Raw genomic sequence first — 18,278 nt, forward strand, 5'->3', positions numbered from 1 at the left:
GAGGCAGGAGAATCGCTTGAACCCAGGAGGCAAAGGTTGCAGCGAGCCAAGATCACACCACTGCACTCCATCCAGCCTGGCTACAGTGCGAGACTCCCTCTCAGAAAAAGAAAACAAAAAAAACAATGCAAAATCGGTGAAGTTGTTTTTTGGGACTAGTCCTTTGCACAAGATAGTTTTTTAAATGTCTGTTAGATTTGGAGCCTGAAATCAAACGTATTTGAACAAACAAAAGACTAAACAGTCTTGAGCTTTGTTCCCAACTACTTTTGTCCTTTTATGTAATTCCCCTTGCCTACTTCTTCCCCCTTTATGAGTGATTTTTTTTCCCCCTGCAGGAGAAGTGAACTGTTATTGAGTTCCAGTTTTGTGCCAGTCTTTATTACCTTTTAATGCTTACTGTATTTCTAGGGGGTAGATAATCTCAAAATAAGCAGTTAAGTGGCTTGGCTAAGATTACCCCACTCTTAGGTAATGCAGCTGAGAGCTGAACCCAGTTTTATCTGACTCTTAGATCCCTGCTTTTTCTAGGAATTTTGAAAAAGGTGATCTAATGTGCAGAGTTATATTTTGATGTATTTCATTTGCATGTTCTATGTCTCAAATGAGTCGTCTTATTTATTAACAGTGGTTAAGTTTTAAGAAATCCGTACTTGGAGTACTGCAGTTACTAAAATAAAGGCCTTACTCTTCCCTATATTGGGGAGTAAACATTCTTCAAGGTCGCCCATTCCAGGTGTACTAGTAACACTTAAGATATTTGGCCATTCATTCAGTCAACAAGTGTTTATTGATCATCATTACGAAATACTACACGAGGTATTTAATAATGAACAGAAAAGACAAGAGCTTGTGCTCTCATGGCTCTTCTATTGTAGCGAGGCAATAGATTATAAAGTAAGCAGATCATTATGACAGAATGGAAATAGAAAAGTAGAGTGATTAAGGAATAAACGTAATTGGTTTAGATAGGATGATGAGGCAAGGAGATGTGAGACTTTAAGAATGAGAAAGGAGCTAGTTTTAAAAATAAGAGAGAGTAGGGCCGGGCACCGTGGCACACGCCTTGAATCCCAGCACTTTGGGAGGCTGAGGCAGGTGGATCACCTGAGGTTGTGGGTTCAAGACCAGCCTGACCAACATGGAGAAAACCCCATTTCTACTAAAAATACAAAATTAGCTGGGCGTGGTGGCACATGCCTGTAATCTTGGCTTCTTGGGAGGCTGATGCAGTAGAATTGCTTGAACCTGGGAGGTGGAGGTTGCAGTGAGCTGAGATCACACCACTACACTACAGCCTCGGCAACAGAACGAGACTCCATCTCAAATAAAAGGAAGAGAGAGCCACAGGTGCCACGACCCTGAGGGAGAACAGAGCTTGGTGTATTTTAGGAGCAGATAGAAGACCTTTGTGACTAGGTGAGAGTGAGCAAGGAAAGGGCGGTGGAAGCCAAATGGTGCCTATAATCATATTTTTTCTTACTATGGAAAAATTTAAAAGCATTTAGACTGGTTTATGATACTAATTTTTTTTTTAATGGTACCAACTTTTAAAATTAATTAATTTATTTTAATAGAGATGGGGTATCACCATGTTAGCCAGGCTGGTTTCGAACTCCTGACCTCAGGTGATCCACCTATCTCGGCCTCCCAAAGTGCTGGGATTACAGGTGTGAACCACCGTGCCCGGCCTTATGGTACTAACATTTTAAGACTTGCCACCAGCTTTAGCAGCTGTCACTGTGTGACCAATCTTGCTTCATCTATATGCTCAGCCACTTCCTCTCCCATGTTATTTTAAATTAAACCCCAGTTTTGTAGAGTTTTTGGAAGTTGATTTGATTTACATTTTTAAGGGGCAAAATAGAAGCAGAAAGGCCAATGAGGCTATGTCTGTGATCCAGAAGAAAAGTGATGGCAGCTTAGACTATCAATGGTGGCACTGGAGTGGAGAGAAATGGGTGTGTGGGAGAGACCTTGATTCATCGTTTCTGTTGCCTTTTCTCTCCTTACTGAACTTGGAATTTCTTGAGATGAAGGGCTTTGTTTTACTCATCTTTAGTTCCCTTGTAATAACCTGATTATTTATAGTTATCTATTGTCTTTTCAACTTTTCCTTCAGATATGGTGGGCAGTTGATTTTATCTTGTATTTTGGGCCTGAGTATGATTCACTAATGGAATGTGAAGCTTAGTTATATATATATATTTTTGAGATGGAGTTTCGCTTTTGTTACCCAGGCTGGAGTGCAGTGGCGTGATCTCGGCTCACTGCAACTTCCGCTTCCTGGGTTCAAGCGATTCTCCTGCCTCTGCCTCCCCAGTAGCTGAGATTACAGGCGTGTGCCACCATGCCTGGCTAATTTTTGTAGTTTTAGTAGAGACAGCTTTTTACTATGTTGGCTAGGCTGGTCTTGAACTCCTGACATCAATTGATCTACCAGCCTCGGTCTCCCAAAGTGCTGGGATCACAGGTGTGAGCCACCATGGCCAGCCCCCATTCACCTTTTTAGCAGTTGAACATTCCTTGTGACTGTGAAACCCGGTCCAAATACACACCTACATGCTTATATGAACACACAGATAGATGACAGCAAAAACAGTCACCTGTGAGGGAGGGGACTGCAGCATCCTCGAAGTGGCCTGTTGGCAGGAAGGCTACAGGAATGGGAAAAAGTTGCGGCAGTTGCCCTGGGTGTCTGCCTGCATCCCTCTCAGCTTTCCTCCCTACCTATGAAGACTGTTTACTGAGCTCTTGGGCAACTCTCTGCCTTTTTTCTGTCTGTGGGAGGATGGCTGGTCATGGTCACAGGGCAGGCCGGAGGTCCAGAGAGTTAAAGAAGCAGCCTTCAAGCAATGACCGACCAGCAGTTGATGAAAAAACACCCTTCTGGGCATGGTGGCATGCATCTGTCATCCTAGTGACTCGGGAGGCTGAGGTGGGAGGATCACTTGTGCCCAGGAGTTCAAGGCGCAGTGAGCTATGATCCTGCCACTACACTCAGGCCTAGGCAATAGAGCAAGAATTTTTTTTTAAGTTGCAGTCTCTCTCTTTTTTTTTTGAGATGTAGTATGGCTCTTGTTGCCCAGGCTGCAATGCAGTGGCGTGATCTCAGCTGACTGCAACCTCCACCTCCCAGGATCAAGTGATTCTCCTGCCTCAGCCTCCCAAGTAGCTGGGATTACAGGCATGTGCCACCATGCCCCAATAGTTTTGTATTTTTAGTAGAGACGGGGTTTCTCCATGTTGGTCAGGCTGATCTCAAACTCCTGACCTCAGGCAATCTGCCCGCCTTAGCCTCCCAAAGTGCTAGGATTACAGGCGTGAGCCACTGTGCCTGGCCGAAAGTTCTTATCTCTTAAAAAAAAGAGGCTGGGTGCAAGGTGGCTCACTGCTGTAATCCCAGCACTTTGAGAGGTTGAGGCAGGAGGATTGCTTATGCCCAGGAGTTTGAGATCAGTCTGAGAAACATAATGAGACCACGTCTCTACAAAAAGTAAAAAATTGGGCCGGGCGCAGTGGCTCATGCTTGTAATCTCAGCACTTTAGGAGGCCAAGGAGGGCGGATCAGCTGAGGTTAAGAGTTCAAGACCAGCCTGGCTAACATGTTGAAACCCTGTTTCTACTAAAAATACAAAGGATTAGCTGGGCATTGTGGCACACGCCTGTACTCCCAACTACTTGGGAGGTTGAGGCAGGAGAATGGCTTGTTCCTGGGAGGTGGAAGTTGCAGTGAGCCGAGATTGTGCCATTCCCTCCAGCTTGGGCAACAGAGCGAAACTCCAGCTGAAAGAAAAAAAAAAGTAAAAAATTATCTGGGCATGGTGGCATGCACCTATAGTCCCAGCTCCTTGGGAGGCTGAGGCAGGAGGATCACCTGAGCCCAGGAAGTTGAGACTACAGTGAGCCATGATTGTGCCTCTGCACTGCAGCCTGGATGACAGAGCAAGACCTTGTCTCAGAATAATTAATCAATGAAACATCAAACCCCTTGCTGCCTGGCAGCTGGCGTGGGTCAACTCTGAGGCATACTCTAGCCTGGCTCTCTGAGCTCTCCAGAGGGCTGTAACTGCTCACAGTGGTGACTGGTTCCATGACGTCTCCATTCTTGGCATCCTTCCCTCCCATGTCACTTCTCCATTCCTCTGCTGGTGTTTGCCGTGGGCACCCCCCCCCACACACACACATTCAAGTGTGTGTCCTCTAACCTTTGTCTCAGGGTCTGCATCCTGGGGAACCTAAACCAAGACAGAGGTTCCAAGATGAGTCTTCAACAAACTTATAATCAGGCTGGGAGATGAAATCCAGTTATGATCATGAAGTACTATTAATAATAAGAGAGCAGGGTTGGGCACGGTGGTTTACACCTGTAATCCCAGCACTTCAGGAGGCCGAGGTGGGCAGATCTCCTGAGGTCAGGAGTTCAGGACCAGCCTGGCCAACATGGTGAAACCCCGTCTCTATTAATAATACAAAAAATTAGCTGGGGGTGGTGGCAGGCACCTGGAATCCCAGCTACTCTAGAGGATGAGGCAGGAGAGTCGCTCAAACCCGGGAGGCGGAAGTTGCAGTGAGCTGAGGTTGTACCATTGCACTCCAGCCTGGACAACAAAAGCAAAACTCCCTCTCAAAATAATAATAATAATAATAGAACATATATAATAAATCTAGCCAAGATGACCTGCCTCTTTTAAGTATGGGCTCAGTGCCAGGGACTGGTCATTGGGTACAATGTCTCTTATCTTGCTGAAGCCAGATAAGAGTATTCATACTCACCAGAGTCCTTGTGTTACTCCATTTGCATTGCTATGAAGAAATGCCTGACACTGGGTAATTCATAAAGAAAAGAGTTTCATTGGCTCATGGTTCTGCAGGCTGTACAGGAAGTATGACACCAGCATCTGTTCCTTGTGAAGGCCTCAGGAAGCTTGCAATCATGGTAGAAGGCAAAGGGAAGCAGGTGTCTCACATGGTGAGAGAGAGCAGATAGACATGGTAGTTCATACCTGTAATCCAAGCACTTTGGGTGCCAAGGCAGGCGGATCTCCTGAGGTTGAGTGTTCAAGACCAGCCTGACCAACATGGTGAAACCCTGTTTTTAAATTTAAAAAAAAAGAGAAAGAGAAAGAGAGCTGATGAGAGAAAGTGGTAGTAGGCGCCACACTTTTTTTATTTATATTTATTAATTTATTATTTATTAATTTTTTTTTTGTAGAGACACTTTTTTTTTTTTTTTTTTTGAGTTGGAGTTTCGCTCGTTACCCAGGCTGGAGTGCAATGGCACAATCTCGGCTCACCGCAACCTCTGCCTCCTGGGTTCAGGCAATTCTCCTGCCTCAGCCTCCTGAGTAGCTGGGATTACAGGCACGTGCCACCATGCCCAGCTAATTTTTTGTATTTTTAGTAAAGACGGGGTTTCACCATGTTGACCAGGACGGTCTCCATCTCTTGACCTCATAATCCACCCGCCTCGGCTTCCCAAAGTGCTGGATTACAGGCGTGAGCCACCGCGCCCGGCCCGATCTCACATAAACTCAGAGCAAGAACTCTCTCATCACTGCAAGGAGGGCACCAAGCTATTCATAAGGGATCATCCTCATGACCCAAGCACCTCCCACCAGTCCCCACTTCCAACACTTGGGATTATATTTCAACATGAGAGCTGGAGGGGACAAATAACCAAACCATGTCATATTGCCCCATGACCCTCCAAATCTCATATCCTCACACTGCAAAATACAATCATCCCTTCCCAATAGTCCCCAAAAGTCTCAACTTGTTTCACTATCAATCGGTCAAAAGTCCCAAGTCCAAAGTCTCACCCAGAGATGAATTTCTTCCACCTCTGAACCTGTGAAATGAAAGACAAGTTACTTACTTCCCAGATACGGTGGTAGTACAGGCATCGAATAAACATTCTCATTTCCAAAGAGAGAAATGTGCCAAAAGAAAGAGGCAAGAGACCCCACACAAGTCCTAAATCCAGCAGGGCAGTCATTAAATCTTAAAGCTTTGAAATAATCTCCTTTGACTCCCTGTTCCACTGGGGAGCTCTGGCCTTGTGGCTTTGCAGAGTGCAGCCCCTGGGGGTGCTCTTGGTTGAAGTTGAGTGCCTGCAGCTTTTCCAGGCTCAGGAGGCAAGCTGCCCATGGCTCTACCGTTCTGAGGTCTGGAGCATGGCAGTCCCCTTCCCACAGCTCCACTAGGCAGTGTCCTGATGGGGACTCTGTGTGGGGATTCCAATTCCACATCTCTCCTCCCCTGTGGCAGGCTTCTGCCTTGGGCACCCAGCCTTTCTCATACATTCTCTGAAATCTAGGGAAAGCTGTCAAGCCTTCTTCATGCGCAGTCTGTGCACATGCAGACTTAACGCCACATGGGAGCTGCCAAGGCTTATGGGTTGCACACTCCAGAATGGCAGCCCAAGCCATATCTGGTGCCCTTTGAGCCATAGCTGGACATGGAGCAGCTGGGATGTGGGTAGCTCTGTCTCAAAGCTGGGCAGGGCAGCAGGACCCTGGGCCTGGACCAGGTAACAAGTCTTTCCTCCTAGGCCTCTGGGTCTGTGATGGGAGGGGCTGCTCTAATGATTTCTGAAATGCCCTTGAGGCCTTTTTTTCCATTGTCTTGGATATTAGCACTTGGCTTCCTTTTAGTCTTGGAAATTTCTCTAGCAAGTGATTGCTCCACAGCCTGCTTGTATTCCTCTTCCGAAAATACTTTTTTCACTAGCCTGGCACAGTGGCTCATGCCTGTAATCCCAGTACTTTGGGAGAATGAGGCGGGTGGATTGCCTGAAGTCATGAGTTTGAGACCAGATTGGCCCACAAAGTGAAACCCTGTCTCTACTAAAAATACAAAAAAATTGGCCAGGCGTGGCAGCTTATTCCTGTAATCACAGCACTTTGGGAGGATGAGGTGGGTGGATCATGAGGTCAGGAGTTTGAGACCAGCCTGGCCATCATGGTGAAACCCCATCTGTACTAAAAATACAAAAATAAGCCGGGCGAGGTGGCAGGTGCCTGTAATCCCAGCTACTCAGGAAATTGAGGCAGGAGAATCCCTTGAACCCAGGAATTGGAGGTTGCAGTGAGTTGAGATCGTGCCTGCACTCCAGCCTGGGGAACAGAGCCAGACCCGGTCTCAAAAAACAAAAAAAAAATTAGCTGGGTTTGGTGGTGGGCATCTGTAATCCCAGCTACTAGGAAGGCTGAGTCAGGAGAATTGATTGAACCCAGGAGGCAGAGGTTGCAGTGACCCGAGATCGCACCGTTGCACTCCAACCTGAACAATAGGAGCATGAAACTCCATCTCAAAAAAAAAAGAAAAAAGAAAATGCGCTGGATGCAGTGGCTCATGCCTGTAATCCCAGTACTTTGGGAGGCTAAGGCAGGTGGATAACTTGGGGTTGGGAGTTTGAGACCAGCTGACCAACATGGTGAAACCCCTTCTCAAATAAATACAAAAAATTAGCCAGGCGTGGTGGCACATGCCTGTAGTCCCAGCTACCCAGGAGGCTGAGGCAGAAGAATCGCTTGAACCCACGAGGTGGAGGTTGCTATGAGCCGAGATCATGACATTGCACTCCAGTCCAGGCAACAAAAGCTTAAAACTGTGTCTCAAAAAAAAAAAAAAAAAAATGCTGCTGGGCGCGGTGGCTCACGCCTGTAATCCCAGCACTTTGAGTGGCTGAGGTGGGTGGATCACCTGAGGTTAAGAGTTCAAGACCAGTCTAGCCATCATGGTGAAAACCCCATCTTTAAAAAAAAAGAAAGAAAATGATTTTCTGCCACATGGTCAGGCTGCAAAGTTTCCAAGCTTTTAAGCTCTACTTCCTTTTTAAATAAAAATTCTAACTTTAAGTCATTTATTTGCTCCCATATCTGATAATAGGTTGTTAGAAGCAGTCAGGCCACATATTGAATGCTTTACTGCTTAGAAATTTATTCCATCAGATACCCCAAGTCATCACTCTTAAGTTCAAACTTCCTCAAATCCTTAGAGCATGGAGACAGTGCAGCCAAGTTCTTTGCAAGGACATAACACGGGTGAGCTTTACTCCAGTTCCCAATAACTTCCTCATTTCCATCTGAGACCTCATCAGCCTGACCTTCAGTATCCATCTCACCATCACCATTTTGGTCGAAACCACTTGACCAGTCTCTGAGAAGTTCCAAACTTCCCCTCAACTTCCTGTCTTCCTCTGAACCCTCCAAACTCTTCCAGCCTCTACCCATTATCCAGTTCCAAAGCCACTTTCACATCTTCAGGTATTTTTATAGCAATGCCCCACTCTTGGTACCAATTTTCAGTGTTAGTCCATTCTTGCATTGCTATAAAACAAATATCTAAGGTGGTTGGGCATGGTGGTTCACGCCTGTAATCCAAGCACTTTGGAGGCCAAGGCAGGTGAATCACCTGAGGTCGGGAGTTCAAGACGAGCCTGACCAACATGCTGAAATCCCATCTTTAAAAAAAATAATAAAAAAAAAAGAACAAATATCTAAGGCTATGTAATTTATACAGAAAAGAGGTTTGATCAGCTCACAGTTCTGCAGGAACTGCACAGGAAGCATGGCACCTGGTGAGGCCTCAGGAAGCTTCCAGTCATGGTGGACAGCAGAGCAGGAGCAGGCATGTCACATGGTGAAAGAGAAAGCAAGAAAGAGATCGGGGAGTGGGGAGGTGCCACATTTTTTTTTTTAAACAACCAGATACTGTACAAACCCAGAGCAAAGACTCACTCATTACCATGAGGAGGGCACCAGTCATTCAAGAGGCATCCACCCCCTTAACCCAAACACCTCCCACCAAGCCCCACCTCCAACACTGAGGATGACATTTCCATATGAGATTTGGAGGGGACAAATATCCACACCATATCAGTCCTCTACCTTCATAGTCCCCATTTGACAGATAAGAAAGCTGAGGTTTAGAGAAGGCTTTTGCTCAAGGTTAAGAGCTAGGCAGTGGCAGTTTGGCCTGGAGAGCCTAGGCCCAAACAGGGAGGTCCCTAAGCACTGATTGCATTGTGGAGAGCAGAAGAGAGAGAGGCCAGAGGTCCTTGGCATGACCTTTCAGGAAGGGAGACCTTGAGGATGGGCAGACGTGGGAAGATGAAGAGTCCGGCAGAGGGCCTTGGGCCTCAGTTTTCTCATCTGTCAAGTAGGCATGATAATAGGACCCCTCCCCTCCCATAGGGCCATTTGGGGATTGAGTTAATATAGACATAAAGAGCCTGTAGTAAGTGTTCACGAAATACTAATTATTATGAATGGGAACAATGTGAGCTGTCGGGTGTAGTCCTGGTTGGAGGTCTGAACAGGTTCCAGAGGCAGCCTTCCAGTTCCCACTCCCAGCACCCAGGCCCTGAAGGGAGAGAGCTGCAAAGGCAAAAAAAAAAAAAAAAGTTAATCAGTCCGGAACCCCTGAATTTGGGGGTTTAGTCAGGCAGCCTGCATTCCTGCATTTTCCTTTTTAAAAGAACACCACGACCTCTGTCACCCAATCTTCACATCTCCATTCTCAACAACCTGGAAGTCCTCCCTGCTGTCTAACCTCTTATCTTCCTGCTGTGCATTTAGTCTGTGGGGCAAAGGGAGAGCTAATGAATCTCTGCGATTGGCTTTGGAGTCAGCTGGAAGCAGGGCAGGTGGAGCCTGTGTGTGGTCCACAGACTATGGTGCCAGAGAAAACTCACTCTGGGCTCAAAGGCCTGTCTGGCTCAGGATGGAGGGAGTGGGCCAGGGCCTCACCACCGGACGGTGGGATCACAGAAGATCTTGGAGGCAGCTGCAGGTGGAGGCTGGAGATAGGCTTTGGTGAAGTCCCTGTCCCAACTTTGAGGCTCCTCCCAGCCACTGCTGGGGAAGTGTTCAGGGCAGGGTCTGTGAGGGGTCCTCTGCTGGGCTGCCCTGCCTTTGTCTGAGTGTAACACCTGAGTGAAAAGAGATTATCCTCCCAGATTCCCCAGCTGTGACTATTCTGCAGCACTGAGGTGACGCCTACAGGCTCTGGTGACAAGCAGACCTGAGTTTAAGTCCCAACTCTGTCACTTATTAGATTGTGACATTGAGCAAACCCCTTCACCTCCCTGAGCTTTCCTTATGTGACAAATGAGGATGCCTTGCTGTACAGCCTTCACCAAACAGCTGACTTTCCATTCCCCATCTGGAGCACAGGAATGAACCATTAGCTGTTTGATTGACAGCAAGTCCCAACAGCTTGGTAAGCCTCAGTTTCCCCATCTGTAAAATGGGGATTAGAATGAGTTAAGACTAAGCACCAACACACCTAAGCACCATGGCACCACCTGGGGGGGCATCGGGTGCTGGCGATGGTTGGTTATTTATTCCTCCTTTCTGAATCGTCCCCATGTGCCTCGCTCTGGGTAGCTTTCCTTTCTGCTCCCCCAGCCAACTCCAGACAAACACAGAGGGCTACTAGTATGCTGGGGTCACTCCTGGGAGTGGTTATGCTTTGAAATAGAGCATAGAATGACAGCAGTGCCAACCACAGGAAGGAGCTTCTGATGTTCAGCTTGGCCCAATCCATGTCTACCACAGGCTTGCAGGGGTTCAGGAGCTGGGCTGCAGCTGGGGTCCATGGCAACCAGGGGCACCTAGGCCCTTGGGGAATCCTCCCCTTCATGCCCCTGCTTTGACTGGGAGGGGAGAGGAGAATGCCAGTGTAATGGTCCTTCAGGGTTGGTTCACCTGAGAACTCAGCTGACTGTGGGCAATGCTTGGCAGGAATCCATCTCTGTACTCTGGGAACCACCCTTTGGAACTCAAGGAGACTGACCACAGGCCCTCCCATTCCTGGGACCCTCTTCCAGGGACCTTCAGATTCCATACTCTGCTGCTTCCTGCAGCAAAGTGACAGGGATCTGAATGTTTCCTGTGAAATGAGCCCCACATGAGACTGGCAGGCAGCAGGCACCCACTGGGGGTTTATGGGATGAATGAGTGATTGGAGATGTGGAGGAAAAGGCAGAGGACTGGCTGGGCATGGTGGCAAACACGTATAATCCAAGCACTTTGGAGGCCAAGGCAGGTGGATCACCTGAGGTCGGGAGTTCAAGACCAGCCTGACCAACATGGTGAAACCCCGTCATAAAAAAACAAAAACAAAAACAAAAACGCCAGGCGCGGTGGCTCACGCCTGTAGTCCCAGCACTTTGGGAGGCCGAGGCGGGTGGATCACGAGGTCAAGAGATCTAGACCATCCTGGTCAACATGGTGAAACCCCATCTCTACAAAAAATTAGCTGGGCATGGTGGCACGTGCCTGTAATCCCAGCTACTCAGGAGGCTGAGGCAGGAGAATTGCCTGAACCCAGGAGGCGGAGGTTTCAATGAGCCGAGATCGCGTCGCTGCACTCCAGCCTGGGTAACAGGAGCAAAACTCCTTCTCAAAAAAAAAAAAGTCCAGACACTGGCTCAGTCTCCAGGACTCTTCCAGCGTGGCCGAGGACACCTCTTCACACAAGATGGTAGAAACAAATCATAGGCGCAGCCGCACCAAATTCACAGAAGATCAGTTGAAAATCCTCATCAATACCTTCAATCAAAAGCCCTACCTAGGTTGTGCCACCAGACAAAAACTTGCTTTAGAAATCAACACAGAAGAGTCCAGAATCCAGAATTGGTTTCAGAATCGAAGAGCTAGGTTTGGATTCCGGAAAAGACCAGGATCTGAGACTTTAGAATCAAGCCAGAGCCATGGGCAAGACCAATCTGATACGGATTTTCAAAGTAGAGAAGCCAGACGGTGTCGTGCCGTGTACGGCACCTTTCAGTTATGCACTCTCATTGAGGCAGTTACGAAAAACCCACACCCTGGGATTCATTACAGAGAACAGCTTGCTAAGGAAATTGGTGTTCCAGAGTTAAGAGTCCAAATTTGGTTCCAAAATCGAAGATCTAGATTTCATCTCCAGAGAAAAAGGGAACTTGTGTTCTTAGAACCAGAAGACCAGGGCAAGATTTCTGAGGGACTGCAAGGTGCAGAAGATACACAAAATGGCACCAACTTCCCCAGCGACTCTCATCCCTCTAGAGCCAGAGCATGGTGAACACGGTCAAGGTTAGCGTACTTTATATTATCAGTTGGGCCCCAAATCTCTGCAGTCTTGGGGAAGACTGTTGCCCAGGTGCCAAGGCAAGAGACTGAAGGCACAATCTGTCCCCAGTATCATAAATAACTGATCACTTAGTTATAGCAATGCTACCAGATAGATTTGGAAACAATCACATAATCAATTATATAATCAATCTTATTAAATCATAATTCTCTTTTATTTATTTATTTTTTTTGAGATGGAGGCTTGCTGTTGTTACCCAGACTGGAGTGCAATGGCACAATCTCAGCTCACCGCAACCTCCGCCTCCTGGGTTCAAGTGATTCTCCTGCCTCAGCCTCCCGAGTAGCTGGGACTACAGGTGTGCACCACCAGGCCCTGCTAATTTTCATATTTTTAGTACAGACAGTGTTTCACCATGTTGACCGGGATGGTCTCGATCTCTTGACCTCGTGATCCACCCGCCTCGGCCTCCCAAAGTGCTGGGATTACAGGCATGAGCCACCGCGCCCGGCCTTATTTTTTTTTATTTTTAATTTTTTTAAAGATGAGGTTTCACCGTATTGGTCAGGCTGGTCTCCAACTTCTGACCTCAGGTGATCTGCCCGCCTCAGCCTCCCAAAGTGCTGGGATTACAGGTGTGAGCCACTGCATCTGGCCCATAATTCTCTATTATTAATCTTTGCTCTAGTTTTATAGCATAGAATCATTTTAGTCTTATAGTATAGACATAATCGGGTGAAATATAATTAGCAACTGAAGGGACATTTTGAGAAGTGATCCTGAGGCGACAGTGAGAGCCTTGTGATAATGCCAGCACCTGGGAAGGCACCATTACTTAGCAGTTAGGCCTTGTGCTAAGGGGCCACACACTGGGAAGGCGCCCTGTTACTTAGCAGGCCATGAAGGGAAGTTTCCCTATTACCGGGGGGAGCTCAGAGAACACTCTGCTCTGCCCGGCTCTTGAGAAAGGCCTGACATTAGCCAGGCCTGCACAGACATCCAGGGGCTTAAATGCCTCTCTGTGGTGCTGTGCTCCAGTGGTCACCATCCTTGTCCACTTTCACGTTCTGCTTTCCCACCCAGAGCTCCTTAGAAATCGTGAGAAGTAAGAATAGCAGAATCCTAAATGCCTTTGATCTTTCTGATAAGTGCATAGAAAGATGCTGATGTTTGTGCCTCCCCTCCTTGCAGCGGCTGCCTGAGAGGGAGGGGCCCCTGTACTATAAGCACGTGATTTGCTTGACCCTATCAATCATGTCAGATGAGTCACTTTCCTTATCCTGCCCCCCTGCCTTGTATACAATAAATATCAGCGCGTCCCAGCATTCTGGGCCACTACTGGAAGATGCAAGGATTTTCCTCTAGAACCTCCTGAGGAGAAACCAGCCTGACAACACCTCGGTTTTAGGACTTCTGCATTCCTGAACTATAAGACAATAAGTGTGTGTTTTAAGGCACAAAGTTTTTGGAGTAAGCAAGGAACTAATATACCTTTGCTTCATTGCCAGTGTGTGGCCCACAGCAGGTGCTCAATAAATGTTTGTTGAAAAAGAAAAAAAAAAAAAAAAAAAAAAGCAGAGGACCTAGGTTGGGGCTCTCAGTGCCCCTCTGAGTCCTTCCACGGTTTCTGCTAGGCTGTTCCTCTGTCCTGGGCTTCCTCCCTCTCCACAGGGACACGGGGATGCTGGGATTAAAGTCCTAGTACTACCCTCCACCAACAAGTGCAGGAGTTAGTGGTTAAACAACCTGCTCCCCACCTCGGCTCTCCCACCCCTTGGTGGGACAACCTGAGGCTGTAGGGCACAGCCCCTGAGAATGTTGCCAGCAGGGTCGAGCCCCAGTGCCAACCAGGCTTGTGCTTCCGGGGATCTTCTCCCAAATAAACCCCTTCCAGAGAAAATCTGCCCAACTTTGAAGGCCAGACTCTGAGGATGTTTGCAGCACCGGGGCCTCCGGAAGGCAGCACTGCATTCAGCCCCTTGGGATGTTTCTGAGGCCTGGCTGTCTCTGCATTGTGGTGCCTGGGGGGGGTTGGGAGCTGTAATCCCTCAGACCTCAGCCCAGCCTCCTCTGTTCTCAGGCCGGCCCAGCAGCCGGTGGGACTGTGGGAGGAAGAGGCCAACTGCTGAGGCCAGGCCGGCTTCTCTCCATCTGGCCGGCAGCCTCCCCCTACTGCCCTAGGACAAGGGCCCCAGTGTCTGCTCAGCTCCTGGGCAAACAGCAGGCCTTTCTCTCCCTCTCCACTCTGGAGCCTCAGCTGTGACCCCTCCCTGCCCCCTTGGGAGGCACAGCCCTCCATGCATGACCTTTTCCTTCTCAATGATTCAGAAACAGGCTGACAAGCCCAGCAAGGGAGCAGGTCCTGTATAGTGGGTGAACCCCCATTTCATCGTTCCCAGCTTTGGCCAGGCAGCCAGGGCAAGAATTGGCTGGGAGGGCCTCAGTCCTGCCAAGATGGGGTGGGGTGCGGCTGGAGGCCAGGCCCAGCCCAGGTGGACTTGACGTCATGCGTTTCACCTCTGTCTCCCTCAGACAAAGCCTGCTTCTTCCTGCCTGGCCCTGCCCCTGGGGAAGTTTTCCACACCGCTCTCCTTTCCCAGCAGGATTACAGGGCTGATGCTCCCCCTCCCAACACACCTTTCTTGTTGGCAGGTGAGGTGCCAAGGCCTGGGCATACTCACAGAAACCTGCCCCGCTTCCCTCTTGGTTCAGGGTCTACCTCGAGCATCTGGAGAGAGAAAGAATGGCCAGAGGCCACCCCCTCTCTTTGGGAGCTCCTGCCAAAATGCCAACCTGGGCTTCAGGATGGGGTGACTTCAGAGGGCAACTGGGAACTGTAATTAACCTCCACTGCAATCCCCACCACTCCCAACTCAGATTCAGAACTCAGGGGGTTTGGCAGCTCAGCCTAGCCCCCCAGCTTCCTCCTAGCCATCGGGTATAACAGGCAATCAAAAACAGATTACTAAACAGGGAAGGGGACTTGGAGGCCTGATTTGTGGAGATCTTGTTAAAAGTTTGCCTTATACATGTCCTATTCTTGGTCATCCATTTGAAACAAAATTCCACCAATAGATGGTCATTCCTTTAGCGCTTGCTCTCTCTCTCTCCTCTCTCTCTCCTCTCTCTCTCTCTCTCTCTCTCTCTCTCTCTCTCTCTCTCTCTCTCTCTCTGTCTCTTTTGAAAACAATCCTCAGGTCTGGCTTGGCATGGTGGCTCATGCCTATAATCCCATCACTTTGGGAGGCAGAGGTGGGTGGATTGCTCAGGAGTTCGAGACCAGCCTGGGCAAAATGGTGAATCCCGTCTCTACTAAACTATAAAAAATTAGCTGGGTGTGGTGGTGTGCACCTGTAGTCCCAGCTACTTGGGAGGCTGAGGCAGGAGAATGGCTTGAACTCGGGAGGCAGAAGTTGCAGTGAGCGCTGAGATTGTGCCACTGCACTCCAGCCTGGGCAACAAGAGTGAAACTCCGTCTCAAAAAAAAAGAGAGAGAGAGGGTTAAAAGTGATTCTTTTACCAGTTCCTGGCCCCCAGACCTCCCACCCAGAAGCCCCTAAAATCACTGGCTTCCTGGGAATCCTGATCAGAGCTTCTTATTCTCTCTGGGAGAGGAGCCTTGGAGGTGGAGCTGGTGGGTGCTGGGAGATAACCAGCAATTGAGGTTGGGGCCTGGGCCAGGCAGATCGGTCATGAGGGGGATGATGGTGACTCCTTCCTGGGCCTGAACTTGGCTCCAGCTTAACAGCGTTCCACTCAAGCCACTTGGAAGAGGTGCAGTCCATCAGTTCCCAGTTCCTTAGAGTGTCTCTGGGAGCTCTGTGCTCCCCACCCAGGGAACCCAGGCACCTGACACCCCAAGCTGGCGCTCTCGCGGTCTCCTTGTGTATGTATCTCCTGATGTAGTTTATATGCTTTCCCCACCTCTTTCTCCTTGACAGTTCAATTCCATGCAGATTTATTAGGCACATACTGTTTTCTTTTTCTTTTATTTTTTTGAGATGGAGTTTCCCTCTTGTCACCAGGCTGGAGTGCAATGGCATGATCTCGGCTCACTGCAACTTCTGCCTCCTGGGTTCAAGTGATTCTCCTGCCTCAGCCTCCTGAGTAGCTGGATTACTGCTGCATGGCACCACGCCCAGCTAATTTTTGTATTTTTAGTAGAGACAGGGGTTTCATCATGTTGGCCAGGCTGGCCTCAAACTCCTAACCTCAAGTGATCCACCTGCCTCGGTCTCCCAAAGTGCTGGGATTACAGGGGTGACCCACCTTGCCCCCCCAAGCACTTACTATTTTCCTCACTTGACCTGGAGACACAAAGTGAAGGACACAGCTTCCTTCATCCAGCTCACAGTTGGCTCAGGGAGGCCAGAAAAGACAGAGTGTTTCAATCCAAGATGGCCCATGATATGTTCTTTGATGGGGGGGAATAAGGAAATCTCATGTTAAAAATTCTGTGTTGGTTTAGGATACAGTTCAGTGGGCACATTCCTATGTAGCTGGCAAGAGGGTAAATTAGAATATCCAAGGCCGGGCTTGGTGGCTCATGCCTGTAATCCCAGCACTTTAGGAGGTTGAGGTGGGCGGATCACAAGCTCAGGAGATGGAGACCATCTAGGCTAACATGGTGAAACCCTGTCTCTACTAAAAATAAAAAAAAAAATTAGCTGGGCCTGGTGGCAAGCACCTGTAGTCCCAGGTGCTTGGGAGGCTGAGGTAGGAGAATGGCTTGAATCTGGGAAGTGAAGGTTGCAGTGAGCCAAGATTGCACCACTACCCTCCAGCTTGGGCTATAGAGTGAGACTGCATCTCAAAAAAAAATCCAAACTGGGGAGCCATGGTGGCTCCGGCCAGTTGTCCTGGTGCTCAAGGAGGTGAGGCTGTGAGTTCAAGGCCAACCTGAGCAACATAAAAAGCTCTCATTGATTGACCCAAAAAAAAAAAAAATTTTTTTTTGCCAGGCGCGGTGGCTCAAGCCTGTAATCCCAGCACTTTGGGAGGCCGAGCTGGGTGGATCATGAGGCAAAGAGATCGAGACCATCCTGGTCAACATGGTGAAACCCCGTCTCTACTAAAGATACAAAAATTTAGCTGGGCATGGTGGCATGTGCCTGTAATCCCAGCTACTCAGGAGGCTGAGGCAAGAGAATTGCCTGAACCTGGGAGGTGGAGGTTGCGGTGAGCTGAGATCGCGCCATTGCACTCCAGCCTGGGTAACAAGAGCGAAACTCTGTCTCAAAAAAAAAAAAAAAAAAAAAAAAAATCTAAATTGGAGAATAATTTGGCAACTCCTAGGAAGTAATCCAGCAATGGTACTTTCTAAGTTTTTATTCTAGAGCAGGGCTTCTCAAGCTTTTTGACAGGTATCCTCAATAATAAATATATTGTTACCCATAACACACATATTACACAACAGACAACTTTCACCCTATTATTTACCCTGATGATGTGTTACAAATATTGATACTTTCTAGTCAATTTTGAGTTTTAAAAATGCTGATCTTGGCGGGGCGCGGGTGGCTCACGCCTTTAATCCCAGCACTTTGAGAGGCCGAGGTGGGTGGATCACAAGGTCAAGAGATTGAGACCATCCTGGTCAACAAGGTGAAACCCCGTCTCTACTAAAAACACAAAAATTAGGTGGGCATGGTGGTGCGCACCTGTAGTCCCAGCTACTCGGGAGGCTGAGGCAGGAGAATTGCTTGAACCCAGGAGGCGGAGGTTGCGGTGAGCCGAGATCATGTCATTGCATGCCAGCCTGGGTAACAACAGTGAAACTCTGTCTCAAAAAAAAAAAAAAATGCTGATCTTCACCCACTAAGTTGATTTCCTATCTCATGAATGGGCCTCAATCCACAGTTTGAAGGACACTGCCCCTGAGACATGCATGCATGTGCACAAGGAGACAAGAATGTTTACTGAAACATTGTTGCAATAGCAAAACTTAGATAAGTCTTTATTCAAGACCTGTCACCAACAAAATGGATAAAGTAATTGTGATGTGGCCAGGAAGTAGACTATCACACAGTAGCTGTGTATCAAAGGATGCACACAGGGTGATAACATTTATACAAGATATAAGATCCTGCAAAGTGACATCATGCATTGTTTATGGATACATTGAAATGCCATACAAACATAAAAACCTACCTGAAATGAAACCCACCCAAATCAGGATAGTGGCTGTCTCTGGA

At 48.2% G+C, this 18,278-nt stretch overlaps 1 protein-coding gene across 1 annotated transcript; it reads left to right on the top strand.

Annotated features, from left to right (window-relative positions):
• The first annotated feature begins 6,376 nt into the window (after positions 1-6,376).
• Positions 6,377-16,959, top strand: LOC144582399 (double homeobox protein A-like). Its single transcript, XM_078370885.1, has 2 exons — positions 6,377-6,436; positions 11,398-16,959. The coding sequence occupies exons 1-2, from the start codon at positions 6,377-6,379 to the stop codon at positions 12,073-12,075; spliced, it is 738 nt and encodes a 245-aa protein (XP_078227011.1). The 3' UTR covers positions 12,076-16,959.
• The last annotated feature ends 1,319 nt before the right edge of the window (positions 16,960-18,278 follow it).

Source organism: Callithrix jacchus, chromosome 4, assembly GCF_049354715.1.
Source record: "Callithrix jacchus isolate 240 chromosome 4, calJac240_pri, whole genome shotgun sequence".
In the NCBI taxonomy this organism is placed as follows: Eukaryota; Metazoa; Chordata; class Mammalia; order Primates; family Cebidae; genus Callithrix; species Callithrix jacchus.

Bases quoted from the DNA above. Each gene is read 5' to 3' on its own strand.
- LOC144582399 (XM_078370885.1), top strand. From the start codon at position 6,377: ATGGGAGCTGCCAAGGCTTATGGGTTGCACACTCCAGAATGGCAGCCC. The intron at 6,437-11,397 runs GTGCCCTTTGAG...CCTGGGTAACAG, and splicing joins GGCAGCCCAAGCCATATCTG to GAGCAAAACTCCTTCTCAAA.